We start from the raw sequence: 21,543 nt of genomic DNA on the forward strand, positions 1-21,543 counted from the left end.
GACGAGTTGCGAGGATTTTCTACGCTAACCAGCCAGCTACGCAACAGGGTCACAAAACGATTGTTCCAGTGGCGTAGGAACACGAGGCACAGCAAAAGTACCTGGCGGAATGCCCAACGAGAAGAGAAAGGCGGCTGCTCCTGCGAACAAAACAAAATTGACAACTGTGAGATTCGAACTCACGCCTCTTTCGAGACCAGAATACTCATCCGTTGAGACGGGTGAAGCTTACGCTTGAGTCTGGCGCCTTAGACCGCTCGGCCAAGTTGCCGATTGATGATTGTTACTGCTGGATATCGAAACAAGAACCCTAAGCAGATGACACCACACGTATCCCAACCTTACGAAGCACGCCGACACAATGGCACAAAGATAATTAAGCTATAGTTTGACTCTAGGGATCGACAGTCCGCCACCCTTGTCAGTCTTCCGACCTTATTCCACAGTCGCCTTGCTAAACTTAGGTATCGAGAAACAATACTCAAGATGGCTTGCCAGCTTTGCTCTTTGTCCTCTCTCTCTCTTACTCCCTAAATCTCTCTTCGAGATGACTGACACCTGATTCAACACGTCGGCGGTGCTTATCATGGGCCAACAAGAAGAGACTATCAAGGAAACTGCCCGAACGCCTTATCTCCCCATCGCGTCTAACAGCCTGTCTTGCCTCGGAGTGGATCCCGACCTCGGCGAATACCGCTACACATGCCGACACCCCCTTTCATCGGCTCAGCTCAGAATCGGACCGCTATCGTTGTCGACGACAAAGAATCGGTCCACTCTGCCCTCGAAATATTAGACTTCAGGCCCAGTACGCCCGGTGGGAGTCACCAACGGCGGAGTCGACTCCAGCGCGGGAGTTGACATCGGCAATCTTGCTCTATCGACGCATATTGTGGCTTTTTTCCCTCTCGTTGATACGCCAGGTGCCGTTGAAACCCTTCTCATCCTCCCCAATGCGCTGCTGCTGTAGATCCCGTTCGCCGCGTCTGCTTTGCTCGTCGCCCGCAAGCAAAAGTCAAATGCAAAAAAAAAAACCCTTGGCAGATCAGACATCATTGGATCCCCTCCTACGTAACCGTCCCGCCCACATGCCGTCCAACCGGGCCCAGTCAGGTGGCGGATCCCTACCTCTGATAAGCAGACAAATTCGCAAAAGAACTTTTCTCTCTTTGCCCCCCTCCCCCCCCAGCCAGTGTTCTTCCTCGTGTCCTCCAATCTACGGATACTATGTAAAATAGAGGGGTGCGAAAGAGTGGACCCTGGTGGTGCAATCTGGGTCATTCATTCTCAGCCGCCTCCCCTCCTCACCGTCTATCGTGGATGTGCTCGCCCGGTTTTTATATCCGAGAGGGTCGTCCACACCCTGAGCCGTCGCCGTTCTCGGTGGGTTTCTTGAACCATTCCGCTCTTTTCTAGTTCAAATCCTTCTGGATTGCTCTGTTCTGTTGCGTGGGAAAAACGAGACGCCTCGTTTCCCTCACAAGATTTCTATGACGGACAATACTTAATGTCTAATCCTTTTCATTCATTGCGCAGCAATTTCTGACCTTTAGTTACGCCAATCGAAGCTCGGTATTTGACGTAGCTGGGACGAGATAGATCTGCCAGGCCAACAAACAAAGATATTGCCACCGACGACGGGGAGTTCCTTATAGCCAGCAAGGCCATAAAACTTGAGTGCCTCCTCATCCATACAATCACACGAACCTGCATCATGACGGCCCGAACCTCCGTCGCGGGCGAGAAATCCGGCTCGGTGCCGGGCTCTCGCTCGCGCACGCCCTCCGAAACATCCCTCACCCCCGCCGCCGTCGACCCAGAAAGTCGAGCCGCCACCGACACCGCCCAGCAACCGTCAAAACCCTCCGCTCCGGGCCCTGTCCCCGACGGCGGCCTCGAGGCCTGGTTCCAGGTCCTCGGCTCCTGGGTCATCCTCGCGCAAACCTGGGGCCTCGTCAACGCCTTCGGCGTCTACCAGACCTACTACGAGCGCACCCTCCATGACGTCGCCCCCTCGGCAATCTCCTGGATCGGCTCCCTGCAGGGTGCCCTCCTGATGATGGTCGGGCCCATCTCCGGACCCCTTTACGACGCTGGATACTTCCGCGAGCTTCTCTGGGCCGGCATGTTCCTGATCCTCTTGGGCATGTTCATGACGTCCCTCTGCACCGCTTACTGGCAGGTCCTCCTCGCGCAGGGCGTGTGCGTCGGCGTCGGCTGCGGTCTGGTCTTCCTCCCCTCCACCGCGATCCTCAGTCAGTACTTTGACAAGCGGCGCGCCCTCGTCATGGGCATTGCTGCGACGGGTTCGCCCATCGCGGGCATGACCTTCCCGATCCTCTTCGGCCACCTCGAGCCCAAGATCGGCTTCGGCTGGGCCACCCGCATCATCGCCTTCATCCTACTGGGCCTCTCCGTCATCCCTGCCGTCACGATGCACACTCGCCTCCCGCCCTCGGGCCACAAGCGCTCGCTTGTTGACCAAACGGCCTTGCGCGACCCGGCCTTCACGCTCGTCGTGGTGGGTTCTTTCATCGCGTTCCTAGCCATGTATGTGCCGTACTTTTACATCCAACTCTTCGCCGTCAACCATGGTATTGGCTCATCCGATTTTTCGGCCTACTTTGTCACTCTCCTCAGCGCCGGGAGCATCCCGGGCCGTGTGATACCCAACTACCTGGCAGACAAGGTCGGTGCGCTGTACATGCACATCGCCGTCGCCGCGGGCTCGGCGATCCTCATGTTCGCATGGCTGGGGATCCGCAACATGGCGGGTCTCATCGTCTTCGCTATCCTGTACGGCCTCTTCTCCGGCGGCTTGGTGAGCATCTCGCCGACCGTCGTTGTCAGCCTCTCGCCGGACCTGAGCCGCGTGGGGACGCGCATGGGCATGATGAACTTCATCGCGGGTATTGCCATCCTCGTCGGGACGCCGATTGCCGGTGCCATTCTGGGCGACTACGGCGAGGTGGCGTGGCAGTCCATGATCGGGTACGGCGCCGCGGCTTTGACGGTCGGCTCGATGTGTCTGACTTTGGCAAAGATCTTCCAGTTGAAGACGGCTCGGAGTCTAAAGGACTAAGGATGCGAGGATGCATGTACGATGTATGTAATGCCTACCGAATTTAGAATGGGAAGCAACGGCCTTTCCGGCCATGGATGATATGTGCCCCTTCCCTGGAAACAAGTCGTTAGTCTTGGTCTACTGAAAGTGAAGATTTGCAGTGCATGGTGCGCCAGCAATGAAGATGCCGGGCCAAATGCTTGAAAGATCTACAGCCTGATGAAGTCATCTCTGGGATAAGAATGCCTTGGAATAACAGATAGGCCCACGGTGGCCAACCGAAAGGTGGGTTTTTTGTTAAGAGTCTCGCGAGGTCGATGCTTGGAGAAGCATTTCCGACTTATACCACCAGTGCAGCGGGGTAAGGAAGAAAGAGTCTGTTTGGGTTGTGCACTGTACAGTTTCTGCGTCAATCAACCAGGTAGACATACAAACCGTCGTAGAGGCGTGCCGTTGTCGTCTCAATTTCCAGACCCGATGATGCAACTTCGCATGTTGCCCTCACTGGGAGCTTGCGCGAGTCAGAGACGGATAGGGGCGCTCCGGATGCAGGAGTTAATTGCGGTGATGGGCAAGGGTTGGCACCCCGGTCCCCATCCATGTGCGTGTTGCTGATTCATCCTTGGATCATGTTTTGGACGTAGCTCACCTAAACTACACTACGGTATCCGTACCTACAAAATAAACGCTTAACTCAGGCGCGAGGTCAACCAGGTACCTTGGTATAGTGGGACGAGCCCCACTACATCCACCACCACCTGTTGATCCGGGCTTGACAGTCGATCGCGTTTGCACATTGCGATTCATTGTGCAGAGCAGTGCCCGTTTGACAGCGGAAGGTGGGAGAAACCATCTGGGGGAAGCAGGGAGAATCGGCACCGGCAAGCTTGATGGGACGAAAGGAAGGAGACGACGACAAGATTGCTGTGTACCTAGGTACTCATCTACCCACGTGCCTACCTAGGTACCCACGTACCCACGTGCCTACCTTTTTCCATGCCGGTCTGCGTTTTTCTACAGCAGTTCCGATTCGTTCTTGGGTTCTCCTCGCTCCTACTCTCCCTCCCTCCCTCCTTGGCGCCATGGCCGTACCTGTCAGCTTCGTGGGGGACGGTGTCGTACGTACATTTGTCAGTCACTACTAATCGCTCTTGCGCATTGCACATTGCACATTGCACAGATGACGTTCGCCGTCGATCGAGCGACCATGCATGAACTCGGAATTGGAACCCGCAGACAGATGAGATGAATACTCTACCTAATTCATAGACGTCTCGTCTGTTATACATGCCGATTGTTGCGTGGACTGAAGGCGGCAGAAGATTAGGATTGTGTCTGATCTGTGTCGGCAGCCCTCGGTTTAACCCGAAATCCAAAACTCTCGATAATCGTACTACGTGCAGTTTACAAAAAGCCTAAAGCTAGAACCACACACTTACCTACCTAGCGAGGTAACCTACTTACTTGTACCTAGGTAGTCTAGTCTGTACCTAGGTAGGTAGGTACTCACGCATCGTGTACACTACCTCTCTGGTAGCGTTGCACTAGCATTCGACAGGTGCCACACATGCCATATGAAGGTGCCCAAACAGGACAGTCGGCGAGGCGTCGATATGTGTACTACTAGGTAGGTATTCATTCGTAAGGCTTATCTATCATGCCCCGGATGCGTTGTTAAGCGCTTAATCAGCACCCGTCGAATTCTCCAGACTTGGCTCCACAGACCCATTGTTGTGACGACTTGTTTCTGGCGCATGCTATGCTACGCAGTGCAGCAGCTTGACCGGGGGAGGTGGAGGGGCCAACTGTGATCTGACATGTCTGTTTGCCTGCCTTTTTCCACCTGCAGAGCTGCTGCACACCTACTACGTGCATACCTAGATGCTAACAGTATCGCTCAGATCTACCTGTACTATCCGAGTAGGTACACATCGCGCAGATGTACTTCTTTACTCTTGCTGCTGTTTAGATAGCTTGTACCAAAGGGGGGAAGAGATGGAAAGAAAGAGAAAAAAATACATACATCGTCGAGTATAACGTACTTGTGTAGATAATTAGGTACCTACCTCCCTAGGTACCTAGGTACGTCCTCTTTCCAGACTCGGCATTAATACCATGCCCCTCCCTCAATGAAGCGGTAGAGGCAGATAGACACGTACCTAGCCTGCCTGTACCGGATAGCTCCCCTGCAGGAGTTGTCTCCCCCGCGACGACTTGCTGACATCTCCTTACCTGAGCTACACTACCTGGCATGTGTCTCGATTCTGATCCCACTTGGCATATGGACCTAATGAAGTTGGCCAGCCATTGTCGTTCCATCCCTTTCGAACCGGCCGCATCCCCATCCTCAAGGGGGTGTCCCTGACCTTCGTCCTCTTCTGCCCGTTAATCGATCCCCCACCCCGACAAGCTGCCTAAGCGGCGTATCATTGATGATGCAAGACGCCCCCGTCTCAGTCCCCTCTCTTCGCTTCTCCGCTCCCATGAACGCCAGATGGGGCCATTGGAGCTGCGGGTTGGGTTGGCCTCGATATAAGATCATGCCGTCCTCCCCGATTTTATCTTTGCATGTTGCTTAACTCCTCACTGCAAATTACACACTCGATACCCAGTTTCTCTTCCTTATTTTCCCGCAACATTACCCAACCACCACTCACAATGGCTCCCAAGATCGCCATCGTCTACGTAAGTTTGCACCACTGAATCTAATCCGGCATTTTTTGTACTTTACCCCTTCTCCTTCGCTCAACCTTCCCAACCGTCTCGGCCGAGCCGTATCTATAAGAGAGATTCGGTTTGCTTCTCCCGTACGGATGAAGCAACACTCTCTGAAGATGCTCCCTGTTAAACCTGATACTACTGCCCGCACAAGAAGACCACTCTGCTAACCGCCATGTCTTTGACAGTACTCCATGTACGGCCACATCCGCCAATTGGCCGAGGCCGAGAAGAAGGGCATTGAGAAGGCCGGTGGTTCTGCCGACCTTTTCCAGTACGTCCCCTTTCTGCCCTGACAACAACCACGCATATGTGTAGACTAACATGGAACCAACCAGGATCGCCGAGACTCTCCCTGAGGATGTTCTCGCCAAGATGGGTGCTCCCCCCAAGCCCACCGACGTCCCCGTCCTCGACGACCCGGCCACTCTTGAGGCCTACGATGCCTTCCTCATCGGCATCCCCACCAGATACGGCAACTTCCCCGCCCAGTGGAAGGCGTTCTGGGACAAGACCGGCAAGCAGTGGAGCACCGGCGGCTTCTGGGGCAAGATGGCCGGCCTCTTCATTTCCACCGCTTCCCTCGGCGGCGGCCAGGAGTCCACCGCCCTCGCCGCTATGTCCACCTTTGCCCACCATGGCATCATCTACGTCCCCTTCGGCTATGCCAAGGCCTTCGGCCAGTTGACCGACCTCTCCGAGGTTCACGGCGGCGGCCCTTGGGGTGCCGGCACCTTTGCCGGCCCCGACGGCTCTCGCCAGCCCAGCGCCAAGGAGCTCGAGATCGCCACCATCCAGGGCGAGACCTTCTACCAGACGGTCGCCAAGCATTCCGGCTGACTGCATGGTAGCGAAGGCGGGGCCAAGACAGAGGAGGAGAAGCAGAAGACGACCAACGGGGTCAACGGGTCTGATAAGGCGGCGCCGGTGAAGAAGGACGACCGGAAGACGCCGCAAGAGTTGGACAAGAAGGACGTTAAAGCGGGACCTTGCGGTTTGCCGAGCAAGTGCGTGGTGCAATGAGATGAGATTTGCACCAAACATTTGCGCCGCTAAATCTACGCTGGAAAAAAAAACAGTAAATTGATACCACATACCCTTTCAGACAATTCAATTACCATGAATACCCAGGCATTGAAGTCTTGTTGATTGCCGTGTGTACGCAGAGTAAGTACAGTGAGACCTGGATGCTGCAAGGTCTCTAGCAGCTTTTATGCCGCCTAATTTGCTTGCCGGCTCGACGCAGACAGTCGAGACTTGTGAAAGGAGAGGAGACCATCTTTCTTATTGGCAATGCCCATCCATGTCTGTAGAAGAAAGACGCCGCCTTGACCCCAAGTTAAAAAAAAAAAAACCAGGAACCTTGCTCGATCGCCATCCATTTCCTAATTAACATTGGAGTATTGCCTGATAAGTCCGTAGGGGCCGGGGAATCAAGTATACATTTTCTGGCAAACTCTGCAATTCGCCGGTGGCGCGACGGTCTTCGACAAGTCGGCCATACCGCTACTAATAGTGCGTCGACGCCGAGAAGATGCTTGCTTGCTTTGTACATTCGGACGAAAATCTGTTTATCAATATAATCGAGCCCCCTAGGAAACTCTCAAGAAGCTTTGGTCTAATTATCTTATAGTTCATTTTTTGGCTCATAAATAACGCCGATAACCATGCAATTTTCGCTCCCAGCACTCACCACACCCTAAATACTCCGTTCGCTAATGGCAAATTCGATACGGCATCTGTTTCGCTGTTGCAATGTTTACAGTCCTCTTCCATCGAATAAAATATTGTTACTGTCATGGACGTTGATCATGGTGTATTCGGCGAGCAGCGGGTTCTTGTTGCCCAAGTTCAGTGTAACAGCGAGAAGGTTGGGCTCGGTCCAGGTAGGGCGCAGACCGCGAGACTCGAGGCGTTGCCACCAGTCAAGGTATTTGAAGGCTGTCAGGCCGCCGAATAAATGGATCTTAACCATCAGCTGGCCGATCGGGAGCTCACCAGCAGTGATGGGAAAGTCCCTATGAAGGCCCTCCACGGCTTCGAACTCGGCAAACTCAATGTCCATCTTGAGAATGTCACTGGCATGATGTCAGCGAATAGTCGGTGTGCCTCGGCCACGAAGGAACCGCTTACATGTACTCATGGCCGTTCATATCCATCAGGTCGCTGATGCTGTAAAAAGGAGGCTTCAACGTCGTGTTTGTCTTACCAGCTATACCGGCCTGAAGAAAGCTGGCTCTTTCGCGGTTGCCGGATTCAAGCTGCTCGCCAAAGTCGACAACGGAAAAGTCGTATGCCCAAACGCGGCATTTCGTGCGGCTTAGCATTTCGTTTTCTTCCAGAATTCACGAGTCAGACGCCCATTTATTTGTACGGTGATAGGTCAGGTGACAGGCTACTCACCAAAGCTGGACTCATCGCGGACGCCGAAAGAGTAGATGATACACTCGCGGTTCCGTGGGAAATTGACATAGCGTGACATGCCGCAAACCCATTTGCCACCGTCGCCCAAACGGCCGACGCGTTCCATCTCGTGGGGACAGCTGAAAGAGGCCGGAGTGAAGTCCCAAATGGAATAAGGGTGCTTCTTGTACTTCGAGGCGCTCGTGGCGGGGAAGCTGCAAGAGGATGGTAGTTAGTTGTCTGATATTTTTGTCTTGTTGACAAGACCCTGTCGCAGTATACGCATGGTGTCGAAGGGCTCGGGCGAGAAGAATTGAAGAAGCCGACTTACAAAGGCATGTGGGAGGCATCGCCCCAGTCGGCAGCAATCGTATCATGACGCTGCTGGACGGTCTTAGCCCATACTGCCTCGGCGTTGATCAGGAACTCGCGCATTGGGATGCGACCGCCATTATTGTTCACGAGGCTGTCAACTTGGCTGGAAGCCCACTTCTTGGCCTGGTCGTGCGCACCGATGGAGCGCAGAAAAGCGAAGGCAAAGAGCAGACCGGCGGCCAGCCAGAGCAACTGGAAGATGCGCTTCGAGCTGCCCCCCATAGCTGTGCTATCTGTCGTGGGGGTTTCTTGGCGGATAGAGTTACACTCGGGCGCCTTGTCCGGGCTTTGTGTCCAGGTCGAGACTCGGTACCGTTGCTGTACGTGTGCGTGTGCTGTCGACTAGAAATGAGATGGGAATCAAGTTGCCGTCGTAGTCATTGACAGAGTCGCGGCGAGAAGTCTTGATAGCGATGTGGTAGACGATGGCAGAAAGAAGAGTTTCGCCTGACGCTGGAGCCAGCTGGCACGGTTCGCAAAGTTCAGACTGCTTAATCCTGGAACGTCGAGACAGGAAGGAGCTACGAGGATTCTTCTTGATTTGTACCTACCTAGGTACCAAGTACTCGTATGCGCACCTCACCCGAGAAGGTCTGGGGCCAGGCACGATGCTTTGCTTTCTCTGAGTTGGGCAGGAGATCTCCTGGGAAGCCTGCGGTGCACGTGCCTTCCTCGCTTTTAGTAGTATAAATAAGGAGTAGGTATGTAGGAAAGCACCTCTCAGGGCTTTGCCAGGTTACCCCCATGATGCGTCTATCCAAAAGAACGTGGTATTGCTCTGTAATGCCCGTCGATCTGTGGCCCTCGCCCTCGCCCTCCCCGAGATAGGTGTACCACCGAAACCAATAGTGTTTGACGTTAACGACAAGGGTGCAAGTAAATACTTGTACAAGAACAAAAACATGCTTAACGACACCCACCTGCGTCGCTCGCTCTAATGGAAGAGGGGATGAGGAAAGAGACTGCCTTTGGCTTAGCCAGGGGGAAATGCCATCAGCAACGAGTATCGTATGCTTGTCTGTAGATTAGGTCGCCGCGTGATGTTAACGGCCATCGCACGTGAGGGGTTTTCTGAAAGAGATACGGCACTTACCTATCAGAGGTTGTATTAATCCAACTTTGGTCCAAGGTTTCAACGTTGGGACGGGACTGGAGCACCAAGTGGCGGCAGGGTGACGCGAGAGTCAATCATCCCACATCCCTAGCCAACGGCCACGCTGTAGGCAGCCAGCCTCGCTCGACGCTTTCATGTATCTACCAAGTGTTGGGGTTAAGTAGTCTCGGAGATGCTCACTTGCAAATACGGTTCTCAAAAGAGATTGGGACATTCGCCGTACGGCTGGACATGGTGCCCGGTATTATTTGCACCTCAGTGTTCCACTGCACGAGTCGCGTCACGCATGGAGGACAGCAGCAGGCCCTTTCTCTGAAAATAAAAGCCTGGCCTTTAGGCACCCCATACCGTTGGAATTCGAGATCAAAACGTACATGTTATCTCAGCATTACGTTCCACAATATGGGAGCCGTATCGTCGTTTCCCGACGTGGTCTCCTCTAATGGGTATCATTCCTGTTTCCCGCACCCGTCATCAATCATTTAACATCAGCAGCAGAGGCTGTCTGGTCCGAACGGCGTAGGACCTTCCCCCCATCCCTCACTTGAGCACGTTGTTCTGCTCCCCGATGAAGACGAGCCCCTGGGCCGACGAGTTGGCCGAACTGCGGTATTTGCCCATCTCCGTGTCGCCACCCAAGTTGCTCGACAAGTCGCACTCCTTCACGCCGATCTCGCCGCGGATGATTTCGATCATGGACACGAGGGGGAAGATGAGCACGAGCATCGACAGCAGCTGACCGAAGTTCCATTGCTTCTCGCCGTCGTCACTGAGCTCGTAGGCCGGTCCGTTGCCCCAGGCATCCGAGGCCATCAAGACACGGATCGCGGCGCCAATGGCAGATCCCATCATGACCAAGGTGCCAACGACCTGGAATATGCGCGTCAATCGGGTGGAGCGGAAGCTCTTATGGTGGAGGTACCAGCTCGCCAGGAGGAAGACGAGGATGTTGGCGGCGATGACGACGATGGTGCCGAAGTAGCTCAGCCCCGTCTGCGAGCCCTTGCCAGCGTCGCCGACGATCCAGACGCAGGCGACGGGCAGCTTGGACTCCTGCATGTTGCTCGACACGCCCCGCAGGATGAAGACGCCGTAGGTGGTGTTGAGGGACAGGCTCAGCAGCATCAGGATCTGGCGCAGCCAACGCAGGACCCAGTCGCGGCGGAAGTCGCGGGCGAGGGCCAACAGAGTGGCGTTGTGAACGGCGAGGGCCATGTTGGTGAGCATCCAGATGATGAAGAAGTGGTAAGGGACCATCTGGTGGACCTTGGCGAGGCCGACGCACGAGATGCCGATGCTGATGAGGAGCTGCTGGTCCGAGTAGCTGTTGAGCAGCTTCCGGCGGATCCTCGAGGGATTGCCGTACATTTCGTGGATGATGATGGACATGCTGAGTATAAGGGAGACGCCGGCGGTGATGACGGCCGCGAGGATGACGCCGCGGCCGGCGACGCCACCGTCGCTGGCCACCGGGACGTCGGGCCCGACGGTGCAGCTGGCCGGCTCGAATAATGCCATTTCACCCCCCTTTCCTTTCGTTCGGTGGTGGGCCGGCCGGCGATGGCTGTCGTCAAGATCTTCTTCTTGTCGGGGTCTAGTCGATAGTTCTTTACAGGCGTTCCTCGCAGCCTGAATCGGATTGTCTTCCTTGTCTTAGTCGTTGGTGGGTTTGAAGAAGTTGAAAGCCGCCCACCGAGTTGGTCCAGTTCGACTGGGACGCACCTCGCTCTTGGTGGTTATGAGAAAGATGGCAAATTGTGACGCATATGGATGGATGGGAAAATGCCCTCAACCTTCACTCCATATCTTTTGACTCGAACCCTTTCCTCCTCTTTTTCTGGGACCGATCCCTTCCCCTTCTCTCCTAACAGTGCATCTTGGTTCAATAGAGTGAGTGACGTACCGAGCAAGCGCCGTATTACGCTGCCTTTCAACGCACCACCCCCCCATGGCCGCCGTCTGAAACGGCGTTCCGCTGGGGAAGATCCTTGAAAGGTTGTGGATGAGTGGCTGTTGGCGTTTGCAAGTGAAGATGGATGCCCTGACCTGGCGCTGGTTAGCGTCAAGGGGCGACGTCGAGGATTGGCCAGCGCCGTGGCTATGCTCCTACAGGCTACAGTCTAGCGCTAGCTGCGGGAAGGGCGCCGCCACCACCACCCATACCCACCACCAACCGCCTAACGCCCATCGCTGTCGCCTGCAGATCTCTTGATCGCAGCCACAATACACTTGGTTTACACCACACGCTGTCATTGATTGGCAGGCCTTCATCCAACATGCTCTGGTTTGCCAACGCTGTCGAACCATGTGCCATGTTTACTTCAATGGCCAAAGCGCCCTCGAGGCCATCCCAATCTCGGATGGGTTGCTCTTCACCATCTCCGCCGCCCTCGGACGACCAAAACACCATCACTGGCTGATGTAGGTCCCGGCTCGTCGATGGCAGATAGCCTGGACAACGGCTCATGGGCTGCTGGGCTCAGACAAATGGACGATCGCCATGTTGGTTGACGCTTGGCAACAGCGGTGCAATTTAATAGGCATGTTATGACGTATACATAAAAAGTCGATATTACTGCAAGTCTCAATGCAAAGGACTACCAGGCGCTGAATCAAATCTAAAACGGAAAACGGTTATTTACTCCTCATTTAGCTTGGGCAGCAATTTCGGCTTCGGCTTCATCCCCAGGCGCACGCTTCATGGCTTCCGGCGGCGGAAGGCGGACCAAGAGAAGCAGCCCCAAATTAGCGAGGCAGAAACCAGCGACAACAAGGTACGGCAACCCGATCCACAGACCCTCGAGCTGCATACCCACTCTGAAAAGCTCGGCGAGCATGGGCTGCGTGTACACCGTGCCCACCATCTCAACGAGCGAGATGAATGAGTACAGCCGTGTCCGATGCGCAGCGTCCACGTATATCGCGCAGAGACTACGCACGTAGCTGCCCCAACCCGAACCGAGAGCCAAGATCGCGAGGCCGCCAATAAAGGCACCGATGCTCGGCGACGCGGCTAGACCCAAGGCGCCGATAATAAGCGTGACGGACGATATCCGGGCGAGAAAGAGGTCGCGGTCGTTGTCGTTGGTGAACCGCAAGGGCTTCGGCGCCTTCGGTGAGGCGAGCAGTTTTGAGATGCCCGGCAAGATGGCGACGACGGCCAGGATAACGCCCAGCCCGTAGAGTGACGAGAGGTACCCCGTCTGAGACAGCGAGACGTGATAGCGTTTCGAGGCGAAGATGTTCATGAACTGGAAGGTCGACATCGCGGCGGGGTACGACCCGAGCAGCGTCACCACCAAAACGACGAGGGACGGCGACTTGAAGAGACCCAGAGACTCCCGGAGCCGGTGGAACGTGTGCTGCATGGCGCCTATGACGGGCGAGTCGGCCTCCGGCTCGTTCGCGATAGGGTCCGACTCGATCTGGGCCGCCGGCTTCGTCTCCGGGATCATGTGGATGGTGAAGGCCATAGTCAAGCCGGCGGCAAGGGCAACCCACATGACCGGCCACGGCCCGGTTCTCTCCATCATCCACCCGGCGATGGCGGGGGCGCAGAGGTTTCCAGTCATGGACGCCACATGGACGTTCATGAACTTCTTGGCTCTAGCCGTACGAGTTAGCAAGGTAAGGGTGGTTTCATATCGGAGAAGAAACAACGAACCTGTTTTCTGATGTCGTGACGTCCGAGATCATGGAAAAGACAACGGCGCTTAGCACGCCGTTACCCCCGCCAACCAACAAGAAGAAAGGGCCGACCCACAAGGCCTTCATTGGAAACGTCCTGGGAAACGCACACACCAAGAGGAACCAGAGCTGGTCAAGGATTATGCCCAGCACCGCCAACGAGAAGACCTTTCTCCTCCCGAACCGGTCGGCAATGATGCCCCAGGGAAATGTGGCCAAGGCGCCGACGGCCGCCTCCAGCGTGGCGTAGACGGCGAAAAGCATGGCGACCTTGCTCTGGATCACGTCCTCCTTGCACTGGCGCTCGTCGATTGGGCCGTCGGCGCTGGCGTCCCCGGAGCCCAGGACGCCGTAGTACTCCCTGCACACAACGTCCTCGAGAAGGCGAGTGCTGGGGACGACCCAGAGACCCGAGGCACTGCAGCCGATGCCGATGATGGCGCAGAAGAGGGCGGCGATGGCATCGGCATTGTGTAGCTTGGGAACGTGGATGGCGGCGGCGGCCTTGATGAGGGACTCGGTCCTGCTGCGGCCGGTGCCGGGCCGCTTGAGTCGGAGTGGGGAGGACGGGGCACTCGCGAGGAGGAGGGGGGTCGACTCCGTTACATCGTGCATGTCTGTTGATGCCCTGGACGGCGCGGCGTCGTCGACGACGGTGTCTTGGTCGGAGAGTGGATCGGAGTGTGAATCCATCCCGACTGCGGTGTGACGTTCCCGAGGGTTTGGGTGGTGTGGATGTGTCGAGAGGGGCCGACGGAAGATAAGGCCGCGCTAGCTCTGAGGGCCGGCGGTATGAGATAGTACGGGCACGAAAAGAAGTGAAAGCGGTCTGGGAAGGCGGACGGGTTGAGTGGGTGGGCGGCTTCAACACATATGAAAGAGACGTCAATGCCGGATGTCCAGTTGATGACGGAAATCAGAGAAAATTGTACTCGACAACGAGCGAGATTGATAAAGCAAAAGAACGGCGTAGCGGCGTAGCTGTATACCCGTTTTGGAAGGACGCGATGCCCGCTGGGACATGACACGCGGCTCGAAACGACGCTGGGCTCCGTTTCTCTCCATGCTTATGTTTCCCCCCCTGGCCAACCGACGAACTGCCCGGCTCTGAATGGCTTGCGTTGTCTTGCCATTGTCAGATCTGCAGGCGTCATAGCGATAAGGCGTAACTGGTTACCATAGATGGCCTACAACGGGGAGGGGAGAGAAAGTCGAAAAGTAAGACGGAGAAACTTTCAAGACAAGAGTGGATATTGGCAGAATGAGTGCGTAAGTGAGTGAGACGCCGACCGCGGGATGCGCACCAATGAGGAAGGGGGCCAAGTAATGGGTGTCAAAGACGCGCAGCGAGAGAGATCTGAATTGCTGTCACCCAATCCACGACCACCATGTGGCGCTTTAGGGCGTTTATCCAATGTTCTCGACGTCACGGGTGAACGTTACAGGCTCTGTCTCTCGACGATGTCTCACTTCACATAGGTCCCTTTACAGAAGTTCTTTCGCAGAAGTCCCGGGCCTGGGAACGGAGGGGGGGGGGGGTCGAATACGTCGGCTCTCACTCGAGGCCACCCTCGTGTCGGCCCGAGTTCGTCATGCCCTTTGGCGTTATCACTGGCCGCTGCCAGCTTCTGCATCAGGAGTTGGCGCGCCAAGCAACCAGGACTCGATTTCCTAAACGGGGCATCGGGTGCGCTGTTGCTGGCGCGCGCCGCGTACCGGCGTCAGCCTGATTCCCATCTGGTTTACATACACACTCAACCCTGCCGCCCTCTGCTACATAGTACATAGTTCGGGCGCCCGAGGCCTCCCGATTGGTTATTGTCTCTGATCTCCCCCCATCAATCACTCTGACATTCATTCACACACACACACTCACACACTCACACACTCACACACTCACACACTCACACACACACTCACTCACACACTCACTCACACACACACACACACACACACTCACACACACACTCATTCACTCACTCAAACACACAAGCACTCACCCTGTCGCGTGTCAGATGACGTGTCGTTCGTAAGCGTGGACCGGCACGCCGAAAGGAAGAAAACGCAGCATCAGTATACATAATAATCTCCCTTCTCATTTTTCATAGCCTGTCGACAGTCCACCAAGTTTGAAACATGCCCTTCGCTACGCAGAGCCAGAGATCAAATTGCTCAACAGGTCCCGACCGCCTGTCGTCGCGCGTGTCTCGCGTACGTTGCACCGAAGCCCGCCAGATATCTCTCCTTGTCTCCCCTCAGTTCGCCCTCCCCATCTACCCCACTCCGACTCTCCGTCAACAGGTCAGGAAAAGGCACCGGCGTCGCCCAGCCGGGACGGCCTCGCACCAGGGAAGCACGGATACACATCTGTCGCCGCTCCGTCTGACCAAGTCTCCGCTGCGGCGATGGCAGCACGCCGGCCCAACTCTTTGGGATGCTGGGGCGAGCAGGAGTCCGATCTACAATCTCTCATATAAGTATGGGGCTTTTCGATGCCTAGGAAGGGCTCAAAGTGACACAGCGGCTGCAGGTCCAACGAAATGAGCGTTGGCTACCACCACAAGGTCACTGTAATCCCGACCCTCACCTCGAACAGCCCATTTCATTGCGTACTAGTCCCGAGGGAAGTCGACAGGCAGGTCCAGTCGAGTTGCTCGGCCTTGGTATGGGCGGGTAGTCGTCAATCGAGACGCCGCATATGATATCGCCAATCATCAGACCAAAAGGTCCAGTCCGAGATAGCCTTGTCTCATCTAAAACCCATGGTATCACACCACCAGATGCAGTTAGCAGCGCTGATGGGTGTCAGTGTCGTTGACCGCGTCGGGATTGTGTCTCGTGACCGGGATGAGCTGCGCTTTTGACGTGAGCGGGCGCAAAAATGATCCAGACGTCTGCCTCTCGTGGACAATCAGGTCGTATGTGAGCAGCTGCAGCAAACAAACATGCAACATGCAGCCCGCGGACCAGGGGGGTGTTTAGGAGCGGTCCATTCTCTCTCCATTTACATCGCAACCCAATCCTCACCCCGTTCCGCTCTCCCTTTTCCTTCCACTTCTCCTTTGTCTTCTCCTTCGTCCGCCTGTTATGCGTATCGCCTTTGCCAACTCGATGCCTCATTGGGACTTCATCAGTTCACCCGCGACATCCTTGGGTCTGGCGGGTTGATGGACAAGCAAGACCGAGGAGGCTTGAAATGGCAGCGAATCGGGAGCCAAGCTAGAAACGGGAAGTCCGGCTGGCGTCCGGCTGGCGCCCACCCGTCGTCGGCCCGCCTGCGGATCTAATCTGGGTTACCACCTAGCTTGGTTTACGTGCCTTTCGCCCACAAGATAGGGCAGCGGAGAACGGGGGCCCATGCTGGTGGCCTTTCTTAATCCGGTGCGTCCTCCAGGATGCCGATTTCTCTTCATTTAATGAGAGCAAATGTGAACCGAGATGCGCAGCGGCCGCCGATGTGACAGACGAGCGATTTCTTTTGCGGCACAGCAGACACATTAGCGTATCATCACGTTTTCAACGTCGACGGAAACAAAGCGAGGCCACAGCTCCCCTGCCCGTGCTGCTCTTCGCTTCTGATCTTCGGACTCGTCGGACTCTTCGACTTTCAAGACAACCAAGGACGGTTGCGCCTGTCGAGCCGTTGAACCCCTGAGCAGAAACCCCTTCCCCAAAGGGCAAAGAAACACGGTCGATATATCATGCTGTCGCGTTTCCCCCGTGCAGTATGGGGTCCTTCGCACCCTAGAAAGAGGAAGGGCTTCACATCACCGCGGCACGATGACCACTAACCCGCGAGGAGAATTAACCAGCCTCGAGGACGCTATGCACCCCTTTCGCCATCCAGCTACCCGGTCGGTAACCCAAGGGATACCATGAAGCCTCAAGTAGGTGGAAGGGGAAGGGGGGGAGGGGGGGAGGGGCGTGTAGGGGAGTTAGGAACCGCAAACAACGCCGGGGACGATGAACCACCAACAGTCAAGTGTCGATGACAGCCCCTAGTCCGCTATGCGCATATTAAATTCGTGAAGCTCAACCGGGTTACAGGTAAGCTAGTCCGAGTCTGTGGTTCGGATGCATATATCTCTCGCCCCGAGGAAGACGCCCTGATCAACCCTTGTTTTCGATGCTGGCTGCAGCTCGACTATTCCTGGGCCAGAAGGTGGGCCCTATATCAATTGGCACCGGCCAAGACCCGCATCGTCAGATTTTGTTTGCGATTCTGTCCCAACACGAAAACCGGGGTCGCCCACGGCCAAGGCGCGTCGGTCTCAGCCAGCGGCTGGGGCTGCGCCAAAGTCACCACACGTCGTTCACCTCTTCTCGGCCGAGGGCATAACGCTAGGCCCCGGGAAAAGGCCAGAAATGTGAGGAAAGTTGCGACAGACATGTTACTCATCACACTTGTCACATGTACGCGACGTCGTCACAGCCGGGTAATTTACCCCTTTCCCCGGCTCGCCAACAGACCTGGAGACAAGTTTGCTCTAGGCAACGTCTTGGCGGTTCAAGCACATGTCGAAAGTCCATGAAAACGGTGGGACTCCCAGCACTTGTTTCGCCAAAGACCTTTGGCTGGACCATGCGGTACGCGGCCTTTGGTTGTGCAGGTTGCATATCACCATCCTCATCGTGCATTGTGGCGTTGGTGTAACAACAGGACAGGACAGATATCAACCACAGTCCTCAGACACTTCAAGCTGCGGAGAAGGCGTCCCTACGCTCATGGGAGATGCTCTGGACATAACTCGGTACCTCCAGGGAAGGGGAACTGCACAATTTCATGAACAACGTCAGGACAGCCGCCGCGGCAATATAACAGTAACAGTCGTCCCCGGAAACCCCATCTTGGAATGTCAATCACAGAGTCAAAACTGAGCCCAGCTAAGAGAATGCAAGGGAATGGCTCTCCGCGGAGGCCCGGCTTACTCGATTCGGATGGCTTGCATACCCCGACAGCCCACCATCGATGGGCAGATAGTCTGAGGTGAACAGCACGGCCAGCCCTATATGTCTATCTTCTTGCACAAACCCAGATATGACCCTCTTTTTGCCCATACTCCCCATGCTGGTTCTTAGGATCGGAAGCCACAGGCACAAGCGGTCCCAGAGCCCCGGCAGCCAGAAGCACTCTAATTCCGGATCAGATTGTGATTGGAAAGGATGTCATCCCCATGTCAGAGCCGTAGCTCATATAATTATCGGAGGAGACACCAGCCATCCATCTATTACCGCGATTGGTTCACCATATCAGTCTCCATTAGAGACCCCCCACTTCTTCCCTCTTTGCTATCACATCAGTGCAGGCTCGCGCCGTTCAGCCAAGACTCCTCGCCCAGCTGCCCTGGCCAGAGGAACATCTAGCCCCGGTGGTTGCTCTCTTCGATCTGTAACCGCACAAGGGCGGCCCTGTCTGGCCGGTGAACCAGAGATGAGATGCATGCGGCAGGCGCTCGAACCATCGTCACCCGTCTACGTAGGACTGAACCAACAAGAGATCCACATGTCACCAAGAGCGCGGGCGTGAGGAGTCTCGATGCCCCGGTGTACGGTGTTTGCGTTGCATGCTCCTCGAGAAGGAACCGGGATGACGGTAACCCTGAACCCAATCGGATCGCCTACAGACCTACTGAAGTCTGCCGGAGGGGTCGAGGGCGCCGAACAAAGCCCCGTCGAGATTTGTTGCCAGGTCCTGAAGATCCAAAGAGGTAGGTGAATCGTGGCTCAAATGCATCATCTGCAAGCCGCAAAGAAACCGCCCCCTTGTCACGCCTGCGGGCATTGCTGCGCGTGCTCCTCTTGCCTCTCTTGTTAGAGTGCAGGGTGCGCTTCTAGGTCCTTGCTTGGTCCTCTTCTTGTATCTTTGCCTCAGAATGACGCTTCTTCCAACACCAGCGCCGATCCTCTGCATAGGAATATGGGGCCTTGGTCTGGCCGCTGTATAAGAACTCGTCGACCGGACCTCAAGTTGGCCCTCTCTGTTCCCTCATCCGTCTATGACATCTTGACAATCTTTACTGTCCTACAAGCTTGACATACCGTTTTCTGCACTACTCATCGTGAGTCTGGCTTTTGAACCCCTGCTTGGCGATGTTGTCTAACACTTGGTAGAACATTTCTGGCCTTCGTACAACTGGATTGCTTCTTGCACAAGGCCCTACAACGACCTCACATACGTCACAATGGCTGTCACGGTTGAAGAGAGATTCAGGCGGATGCAAGCAACCCGCATGCCTGCTAATACCTCGTCCTACCCCGCCGCTTGGAGTGTCACAACTGCAGCAAAGCGTCGTGCGGCTTCTTCCGCTACCATCACGACACTTGCAAAGCGTCGTAAAGACTCTACACCTCCCCCAAAGAGTCGCAGCACTTCCACTCCTTCTACGAGGAGCCGCCAGGCCTCCACTCCATCTGATGTTGCTACCCTCGCCCTCCCTGTCGAAAGAACCCCTGGTGTCCCGTATGCCGGTGTCCGAACTCTTCCACGAACGTACCTCAACTTCTCGCACTTCTTTCGGACCATCGGGTTCGAAATACGGGACAAGTCTCTCAAGGCGATCGAGAACGCCGGTGTCAACGGAGAGGAGCGTTGGCGTGCTCAGCACTACGATCCACAGTACGCCACAGAATCCTGCAAACTCGCCTTCCTGATCCAAGTCGAAATACAATGCGGGCGTGAAGAGTCTGAGGGGCAACAGCACGCGTGCTACCGTTGCTACACCCTAAAACCCAAAGGCGCTTTCGAAGACAAGCCGCACCACATCATCGTATCCCCCCATGGAGGTCTCAGTATGTACGCCTATACTACTCAAGACCTGCCCGTGATCAGACAGGGAGAGAGTATCCTCCGCCGGTTTTGCATAGAGTGCGGCGTCAGGGATGGCCTGTATCCTAGCACGGAGCTGGTCCATTCGATGACTGGGGACAGGTGGTGGGTGTGCGAGTGCCGGCACCTGCACTGGATATCGCCCCCTGAGTCGTACGTCAGGTGCAGACGTTGCCTGGCGAAGAGTGGCTTCAGGTCGCTGGTCCTGGAGGACGGAACCTCTGTCTCATCAGGTGGTTTTTCTCCGTAGGGGTGCCGGTTACTCGAGCCCGTGTTGTGAGTGGCTCAGAGAGAAAGAGGCTCATTGTGCGAAAGGAGTGATAAGAAACGGGATCGCTATGGGCTGGGATGTACATCCCCGATAGGGGATTTGTGATATTGGCAACACGGGCCATTTGGCGTTAAAGTTCCTGTTTGAGTATCGCTTGCTGGGTGGTCAGGAGGTTGGTGCTAGATGAAACTGTCTTTTCGTTGCTCGAGGACTTGGTGGGGAGGGCAATCCATACGCCCGCACGCAAGACGACAGAATGATCTCGGAAGCGTTAAATGGAGGAAAACAGCACTCCAGCGAATGGCGGAAAACAGAGAATAGAGGGGTGTAATATTAGCCTTGGGCTAGGAAGTGTGGCATGTGAACAGGGACGAATCTTTTGAATTGATGTAACAATTTTATCTAGTCAACTACGAGTTATCACCCCGCTCCCCTCTGTTCCAGAAACTTTTCCAGCTATCCGAACTGTATTGTATCATTCTTCGTCTACATCGTGTCTTCTTGTTTTCTGTCTACTGAAGTTTTCCGAACCAACAGCACGCCTCTAGCAGTCTTTCTTCGAAACGAGGTAGCCTTAGACCGTGCAAAATGACATGAGCGTTTGCAAACCATCGCTCTAGTTGTAACCGGATCGCCCCTTTGGCGCAGAAGTGTAGTAGTCACGGGTTCGATTGTACCCGCTGCGGCCTTGGGGGACCTCTCGTTGCCTCTCATTGCTCGATGTCTTGACGTAGCTCGAGCCTTCGTCGAGCCTCGCTCTGGTGTCTCTGTGTCTTGATGGCTCAGAGCTTGAGCGGCTCTGTCTGGCTGAGCGCCTGTAACCCATTGTGTTGTTTCTGCTCCCCGAGGTCAACAGCCACTCTTGTATCACGAGGTGAACGTGTTTACCTAGTGAAAATGTTGCTTGTAATATAGTAAATCCTGGAAAACAGCGTCTATCTTGCGGTCGTTGATCAATGTTTGATACTTGAGAGATTCGAATCAAGTGATGAGGTGCAGGTGAATATGGCACTCTTATGTGAGTTTACGTTGGTGAGAACGAGCCATCCTGCCAATGCCATAGGGTTTTTTTTCTGGCAAACATG

General features: G+C 55.3%; 8 protein-coding genes and 1 non-coding gene across 9 annotated transcripts; 5 read left to right on the forward strand and 4 right to left on the reverse strand.

Moving 5' to 3' along the window:
• Positions 1 to 158: 158 nt before the first annotated feature.
• On the reverse strand, positions 159 to 271 carry LY79DRAFT_t177. The gene has a single exon. It is a non-coding gene; the product is annotated as a tRNA-Leu (tRNA).
• A 1,303-nt stretch (positions 272 to 1,574) lies between these two features.
• LY79DRAFT_274714 (major facilitator superfamily transporter) lies at positions 1,575 to 3,551 on the forward strand. Its single transcript, XM_060552053.1, has one exon. The coding sequence runs from the start codon at positions 1,715 to 1,717 to the stop codon at positions 3,080 to 3,082; it is 1,368 nt and encodes a 455-aa protein (XP_060412293.1). The 5' UTR covers positions 1,575 to 1,714; the 3' UTR covers positions 3,083 to 3,551.
• A 2,171-nt stretch (positions 3,552 to 5,722) lies between these two features.
• On the forward strand, positions 5,723 to 6,622 carry LY79DRAFT_519228 (quinone oxidoreductase; the record flags this gene model as incomplete). Its single annotated transcript, XM_060555115.1, has 3 exons — positions 5,723 to 5,749; positions 5,971 to 6,056; positions 6,121 to 6,622. The coding sequence occupies 3 exons, from the start codon at positions 5,723 to 5,725 to the stop codon at positions 6,620 to 6,622; spliced, it is 615 nt and encodes a 204-aa protein (XP_060412294.1).
• Positions 6,623 to 7,439: 817 nt separating this feature from the next.
• On the reverse strand, positions 7,440 to 9,039 carry LY79DRAFT_274898 (methyltransferase domain-containing protein). Its single transcript, XM_060552055.1, has 4 exons — positions 8,517 to 9,039; positions 8,186 to 8,400; positions 7,916 to 8,117; positions 7,440 to 7,860 (listed from the first exon to the last, which is right to left on the reverse strand). The coding sequence occupies exons 1-4, from the start codon at positions 8,780 to 8,782 to the stop codon at positions 7,542 to 7,544; spliced, it is 1,002 nt and encodes a 333-aa protein (XP_060412295.1). The 5' UTR covers positions 8,783 to 9,039; the 3' UTR covers positions 7,440 to 7,541.
• A 1,175-nt stretch (positions 9,040 to 10,214) lies between these two features.
• LY79DRAFT_671200 (uncharacterized protein) lies at positions 10,215 to 11,192 on the reverse strand (the record flags this gene model as incomplete). Its single annotated transcript, XM_060563885.1, has 1 exon — positions 10,215 to 11,192. One exon carries the CDS (start codon positions 11,190 to 11,192, stop codon positions 10,215 to 10,217), a length of 978 nt encoding a protein of 325 aa, XP_060412296.1.
• A 1,127-nt stretch (positions 11,193 to 12,319) lies between these two features.
• Positions 12,320 to 14,054, reverse strand: LY79DRAFT_591638 (major facilitator superfamily transporter; the record flags this gene model as incomplete). Its single annotated transcript, XM_060561305.1, has 2 exons — positions 12,320 to 13,280; positions 13,339 to 14,054. The coding sequence occupies 2 exons, from the start codon at positions 14,052 to 14,054 to the stop codon at positions 12,320 to 12,322; spliced, it is 1,677 nt and encodes a 558-aa protein (XP_060412297.1).
• A 1,304-nt stretch (positions 14,055 to 15,358) lies between these two features.
• On the forward strand, positions 15,359 to 16,185 carry LY79DRAFT_274952 (uncharacterized protein). The gene is made up of 2 exons (XM_060552056.1): positions 15,359 to 15,838; positions 15,892 to 16,185. Exons 1-2 carry the CDS (start codon positions 15,498 to 15,500, stop codon positions 16,061 to 16,063), a joined length of 513 nt encoding a protein of 170 aa, XP_060412298.1. The 5' UTR covers positions 15,359 to 15,497; the 3' UTR covers positions 16,064 to 16,185.
• Positions 16,186 to 18,319: 2,134 nt separating this feature from the next.
• On the forward strand, positions 18,320 to 19,190 carry LY79DRAFT_274965 (uncharacterized protein). Its single transcript, XM_060552057.1, has one exon. It carries the CDS (start codon positions 18,400 to 18,402, stop codon positions 18,886 to 18,888), a length of 489 nt encoding a protein of 162 aa, XP_060412299.1. The 5' UTR covers positions 18,320 to 18,399; the 3' UTR covers positions 18,889 to 19,190.
• A 192-nt stretch (positions 19,191 to 19,382) lies between these two features.
• LY79DRAFT_274982 (uncharacterized protein) lies at positions 19,383 to 20,907 on the forward strand. Its single transcript, XM_060552058.1, has 2 exons — positions 19,383 to 19,420; positions 19,473 to 20,907. Exon 2 carries the CDS (start codon positions 19,544 to 19,546, stop codon positions 20,435 to 20,437), a length of 894 nt encoding a protein of 297 aa, XP_060412300.1. The 5' UTR covers positions 19,383 to 19,420; positions 19,473 to 19,543; the 3' UTR covers positions 20,438 to 20,907.
• The last annotated feature ends 636 nt before the right edge of the window (positions 20,908 to 21,543 follow it).

This window comes from Colletotrichum navitas, assembly GCF_030913465.1.
Source record: "Colletotrichum navitas strain CBS 125086 chromosome Unknown LY79scaffold_46, whole genome shotgun sequence".
Classification (NCBI taxonomy): domain Eukaryota; kingdom Fungi; phylum Ascomycota; class Sordariomycetes; order Glomerellales; family Glomerellaceae; genus Colletotrichum; species Colletotrichum navitas.

Excerpts from the sequence above, each read along its gene's own strand:
- LY79DRAFT_274714 (XM_060552053.1), top strand. The coding sequence starts at position 1,715 with ATGACGGCCCGAACCTCCGTCGCGGGCGAGAAATCCGGCTCGGTGCCG.
- LY79DRAFT_274898 (XM_060552055.1), bottom strand. The coding sequence starts at position 8,782 with ATGGGGGGCAGCTCGAAGCGCATCTTCCAGTTGCTCTGGCTGGCCGCC. Across the intron at positions 8,401-8,516 it reads GATGCCTCCCACATGCCTTT|CTTCCCCGCCACGAGCGCCT; the intron begins GTAAGTCGGCTT and ends ATCCTCTTGCAG. Across the intron at positions 8,118-8,185 it reads CCGCGATGAGTCCAGCTTTG|AAAACGAAATGCTAAGCCGC; the intron begins GTGAGTAGCCTG and ends GAATTCTGGAAG.
- LY79DRAFT_274952 (XM_060552056.1), top strand. The coding sequence starts at position 15,498 with ATGCCCTTCGCTACGCAGAGCCAGAGATCAAATTGCTCAACAGGTCCC. Across the intron at positions 15,839-15,891 it reads ATCTACAATCTCTCATATAA|GTCCAACGAAATGAGCGTTG; the intron begins GTATGGGGCTTT and ends CAGCGGCTGCAG.
- LY79DRAFT_274965 (XM_060552057.1), top strand. The coding sequence starts at position 18,400 with ATGACCCTCTTTTTGCCCATACTCCCCATGCTGGTTCTTAGGATCGGA.
- LY79DRAFT_274982 (XM_060552058.1), top strand. The coding sequence starts at position 19,544 with ATGGCTGTCACGGTTGAAGAGAGATTCAGGCGGATGCAAGCAACCCGC.